This window comes from Seriola lalandi, unplaced genomic scaffold (genome assembly GCF_002814215.2).
Source record: "Seriola lalandi dorsalis isolate HSWRI2012SDOR001 ecotype SW California unplaced genomic scaffold, Sedor1 jcf7180002054686, whole genome shotgun sequence".
Classification (NCBI taxonomy): Eukaryota; Metazoa; Chordata; class Actinopteri; order Carangiformes; family Carangidae; genus Seriola; species Seriola lalandi.
Genome location: NW_019525239.1, coordinates 602,842 through 607,337, shown reverse-complemented (window position 1 = coordinate 607,337; position 4,496 = coordinate 602,842). Strand labels below are relative to the sequence as shown.

The 4,496-nt window shown below is 43.1% G+C and overlaps 1 protein-coding gene across 1 annotated transcript in view; it reads right to left on the bottom strand.

Annotated features, from left to right (window-relative positions):
• Nucleotides 1–3,841, bottom strand: part of LOC111667247 (actin-related protein 2/3 complex subunit 1A-A) — an 11,049-nt gene extending 7,208 nt beyond the window's left edge. The window contains exons 1-3 of the mRNA XM_023422897.2: nt 3,708–3,841; nt 2,873–3,000; nt 66–170 (exon numbers count right to left, since the gene is read on the bottom strand). Coding sequence (XP_023278665.1) covers nt 66–170; nt 2,873–2,936 — 169 coding nt within the window. The 5' untranslated portion in view covers nt 2,937–3,000; nt 3,708–3,841. The remainder of the gene's footprint in view (nt 1–65; nt 171–2,872; nt 3,001–3,707) is intronic.
• Between the last annotated feature and the right edge of the window lie 655 nt (nt 3,842–4,496).

Sequence of the window (4,496 nt, the reverse complement as noted above, 5' to 3'; positions counted from 1 at the left end):
ATAATTGGGACATAGTCAAACAATTGAATGTTAATGTTGATGTTGTCTGATGTAAGTTGCAGTACCTGTGATTTGTCCACTGTGCTCAGTCAGTTCGTGGATCTTGACCCAGTTTTTGCCTTTCTTCTCATAGATATTCACTACATTGTTGTTAGGACTCACTGCAATCTCTGTAAAGACATATGTGCTCAAGAGTTAGGCATTGTAATCACTTAATACTTTAATAGAAATATATTGATACAGAAGTAGTAACATGCCATTGTCACTGAGTCTTCTTCAAAAAGGTTCTGAGGAGCATTCTCTGTGAGAAGAAGCTTCAGGGTCACAAAATGAATAAGTATGTGTCCAAGGTTATTTGTGGGAAACTCATGAGAGAGATGCTCTGGGAAGCATAAACAAATCTCTGACTTTGCCATCATTCAGCCAATCCCGCCTTTTCAGTCACCTGATTCCCCCACGCCCATGAGCTGTCCTCTTTCTCATTCCCTCCTTAGCTTCCCTGAATAAATATGGTCCACTTGCACTCTGCCAGATTGTCTATAGTGCTATCCCAGTCATAGCTTTCCAGCCTTTTTGCCTGTTTTTGACCTCTTGCATGTTTTTGGAATTTGCCTGGTGCTTGCTGCCTTTTTGCACAGTTCCTGCCTGTTATCTACCACTGCCTGCCAACTGACTCTACCCCGCCCCTAAGCCCCGCCCTTGCCTGCACTACCTTTAGATAAAGGTGAACTCTTGAAACTTTTCATTGTTGTCTCTGAGTCGTGCATTTGAGTCCTGTGTGTTCTCACCTGTGAAGTTTACATTGTGGAAACATTTGTTTTCATGTTGACACAAGAAAAAGAGAAACATTTAGGGATCACCAAAAACCACAGTATGGAGACCATGAATATCTACAGCATATATACTGTAATTCAAATGTTATGCCATCCACACCACAGTGTGGCTGTATGGACATCAGTCAGTTTGTTGGTTCATTCCCATACAGAAACACAATATTTGACAAACATGTCCCCATATCAAGAGTGATGTTGCCATGTATGTCACCTATATTATTATCCCATGCACACACCCTCTGGATATATGAAGATATAATACACTGCTCAAAAAAATTAAGGCAACACAATATAATCATCAGAGTATAACACCAAGTCAGTTAAACTTCAGGGATATCAATCTGTCCATTTAGGAAGCACAAGTGATTGTGAATCAGTTCCACCTGCTTTGGTGCAAATGAAAGTGACAACAGGTGCAATGGAGAGGCCAAAGCAAGACAACTCCCAAAAAGGGAATGGTTTTACATGTGTTGGCCACAGCCAGTTGCTCTCTCCTGATCCTTTCTGACTGATTCTTCTCTAGTTCTGTGTTTTGCTAGTGTCCTTGTCACTACTGGTAGCATGAGGCGGTACCTGCAGCCCAATCAGGTTGCACAGGTAGATTTGCAGTATCTCCCAGCACAGTCTCAAGAGCATGGAGGAGATACCAGGAGACCGGCTGTTACACAAGGAGAGCAGGACAGGGCCAAAGAAGGGCATCAACCCAGCAGCAGGACTTGTACCTGCTCCTCTGTGTGAGGAGGAACAGGAGGAGCACTGCCAGAGCTCTACAACATGACTTCCAGCAGGATACTGGTGGTCATGTTTCTGACCAAACTGTCAGAAACAGACTCCATGAGGTGTCATGAGGGTCTGACGTCCTCTAGTGGGACCTGTGCTCACAGCCCAGCACCCTGCAGCTTGATTCGCAGAGAACACCAGAACTACACAGATGAGAGCGGGTTCACACTGAACACATGTGACAGGCGTGAAAGAGTCTGGAGACGCTGTGTGAATGTTATGCTGCCTGTAACATCATCCAGCATGACCGGTTTGGCGGTGGGTCAGTGATGGTCTAGGGAGGCATAGACCTCCGTGACTGGGAGAAATGGCTTCCCTGATCTGAACCTGAGTGGTGCTTTGTTATTGGATTTCTGTGCTAGTCATAGTTGGGCTATTACGAACACCATGTTCTAACATAAGGTATCTCATAAGTGTACTCGGTACCAGAGGACCATAGACCAAAGGTTGATGATCGACTTTGTGGTCATATAATCAGATCTGTAGCCGTATGTTTTGGACACACGGGTGAAGAGAGGGGCAGAACTGTCAACTGATCACCACCTGGTGGTGAGTTGGATCAGATGGCAGGGAAGCGCCTGGACAGACCTGGTAAACCCAAGCGTGTAGTGAGGGTGTGCTGGGAACGTCTGGTGGGGGTTCCTGTCTGCGAGGTCTTCAACTCACACCTGCATCCCGGGGGGAGGTTGAGGACATGGAGTCCAAGTGGCCCCATGTTCAAAGCCTCCATTGCAGAAGCGGCGGTAAGGAGCTTTGGCCTTATGGTTGTTTGTGTTGGTACTAAACTAAAATGGCAAACATGGGAAAAATTATACCTACATGTTGACATGGTCAGTTTGCAACCTGGTCTCCTATGAATTACATTACTATATCAAATTGTTTTTACAAATATGTTGTTGTGGCAATGTCTCGCTGGCTGGATTACATTCACAGGCAACATTTTATTGAATGAGTCAAGCGTAACATATGCCAGGAGGTGGTTGGTTTGGAGTTGATATAATGTCAAACTGAAGTGCACTTCGATGCATGCAGTAAAGCTCTTTGAGTCCATTTCCTGTATTGATCATTAGATTCCCTGTGGTTCTCCAGGCAACATTAATGCAAAAAAAGGGACCCATAAGTAATGGAGAAAGAATACATCCATGTGATGTCTATGCCAATGCATTTTTATGTATCTATATCTGCACATAAGTGTACATGCGTGTGTATTACTCTATATGCAAATGCAGGCAGGTCAGTATGTATGCAGTTTCACTTACGTGTTCTGTCTTTGTTCCAGGCGTGGCAGGAGAGCGGCTCCAGGCCAAAACTGTAGAATGACATGTCTGAACAGAGGCAGGAGAGGCTGCTGGAATGTGGCTGCTGTCGCAGCTGGTCTGCAGATGTGCTGTTGCAGGTCCCAAGGTGAGATTACAGAGGAAGACAGGGAGACACTTTGTTGAGAAACATGATTTTTAAAGACAAAGAACTGCTAGTTTGTCAAATTTGGGTTGAGAAATGATGCAGACAGTGAGTTATATAGTTTGTGGTGTCAGATTTTCATATTTCATACCTAAATCTTTTATTACATCATCCTAACACCAATTTGGTATAACTTACTTTGATGTATAGTTGGAAATTTGGTCCCAGGAAAGTGTGAAAATTCACTTTATATGCAGACATACAATCATTGTTAGCTATGTGAGTAATGAGTGTGAGATATCTACACCTTTATCAGGTGTAGTGCACGATGTGCAAACATGCTTTAACTGTTACATATGTTTTTTTCTCTGTCCTATATAACCTGATCCTAGCAGGCCAGTGTATACCTTAGTTTGTTCAACACAGAGATGACCATTTCTTACAGTTTTACATTACATTTTTATTATAAAGCAGAAGTCCAAGCATTACTTTTGGTTGTGTATTTGTTTTGACCCTGCTTTACTAAACAGACACTATCAGAGATGGTAATTGATGAGAAGCAACATCCATTACATTAAACAGATTAGCTATATGGTCCAGGCTGAAAGCATGAACCAGTTTTACCAGCGACCAGAAACTGAACAAGTTGATTAGATGTGATTAAAAATAGTGAGAGCAGAGATTAAGACTTACCTTTACTGTGTGTGTGTGGTCAGGTCAAACTGGTAGTGGTGGTGGAAGATGCACGGCAGTATTCGTGGACTCTGGGCAGTCCACACGAATGGAGCTGTGTAGTCTGACTTGGTGAAGGAAGTGACTGTGGTATTATTGAAGGGAGTGAGAGAAAGGTGGGTGTGTCTGCTAATAGCTCTTGAGCAAGCACCTTAGAACCTGTCTCTTATACACATCTATGGCGTTTCCACTGAACGCAACAAAAAAATAATCCAATGTCCATCTTTCTTGAAATTGTCTGTGTTCGTCATCCACTTTTCTTTTACGTTTGGAGAGCGACATCTTCGGCTTCTTCTACTACTAACTTTTCTTGTCTTCCTGCGCTTCTCGTCGTCAGCACTTCCCTTGAGATCATTTTTAATTTTTTTATTAGAATTGTTTTTATAATTTAAATTGCACGCGAAGTTATTGTCCTAATTGTGGAAAACAAATAGATAAAAATAAACTTGAAGTCCCAGTTGCATTTCATTTTTTACGTCAAGTCGCAGACAGTGTAGGAAGGCCGCGGGCCAGGAGGGGCCCGCGGGCCGGGTGTTTCAGACCCCTGCTTTAGCCTTTATTAGAGACGATTTGGAAAATAACCAGAAATGAAGGAGAAAGATGTCCAACAAAGATCCCTGATCTGACTAACAATGGTCACAGTCAGATGGACAATGCATTTTAGGAAAGCTCCCTGTTGGAGTACAAAGCACAGCTCATTGGGCTCATCCACTGTAAATATTGAACTGGTCATTAAAGATTGAATAGTCA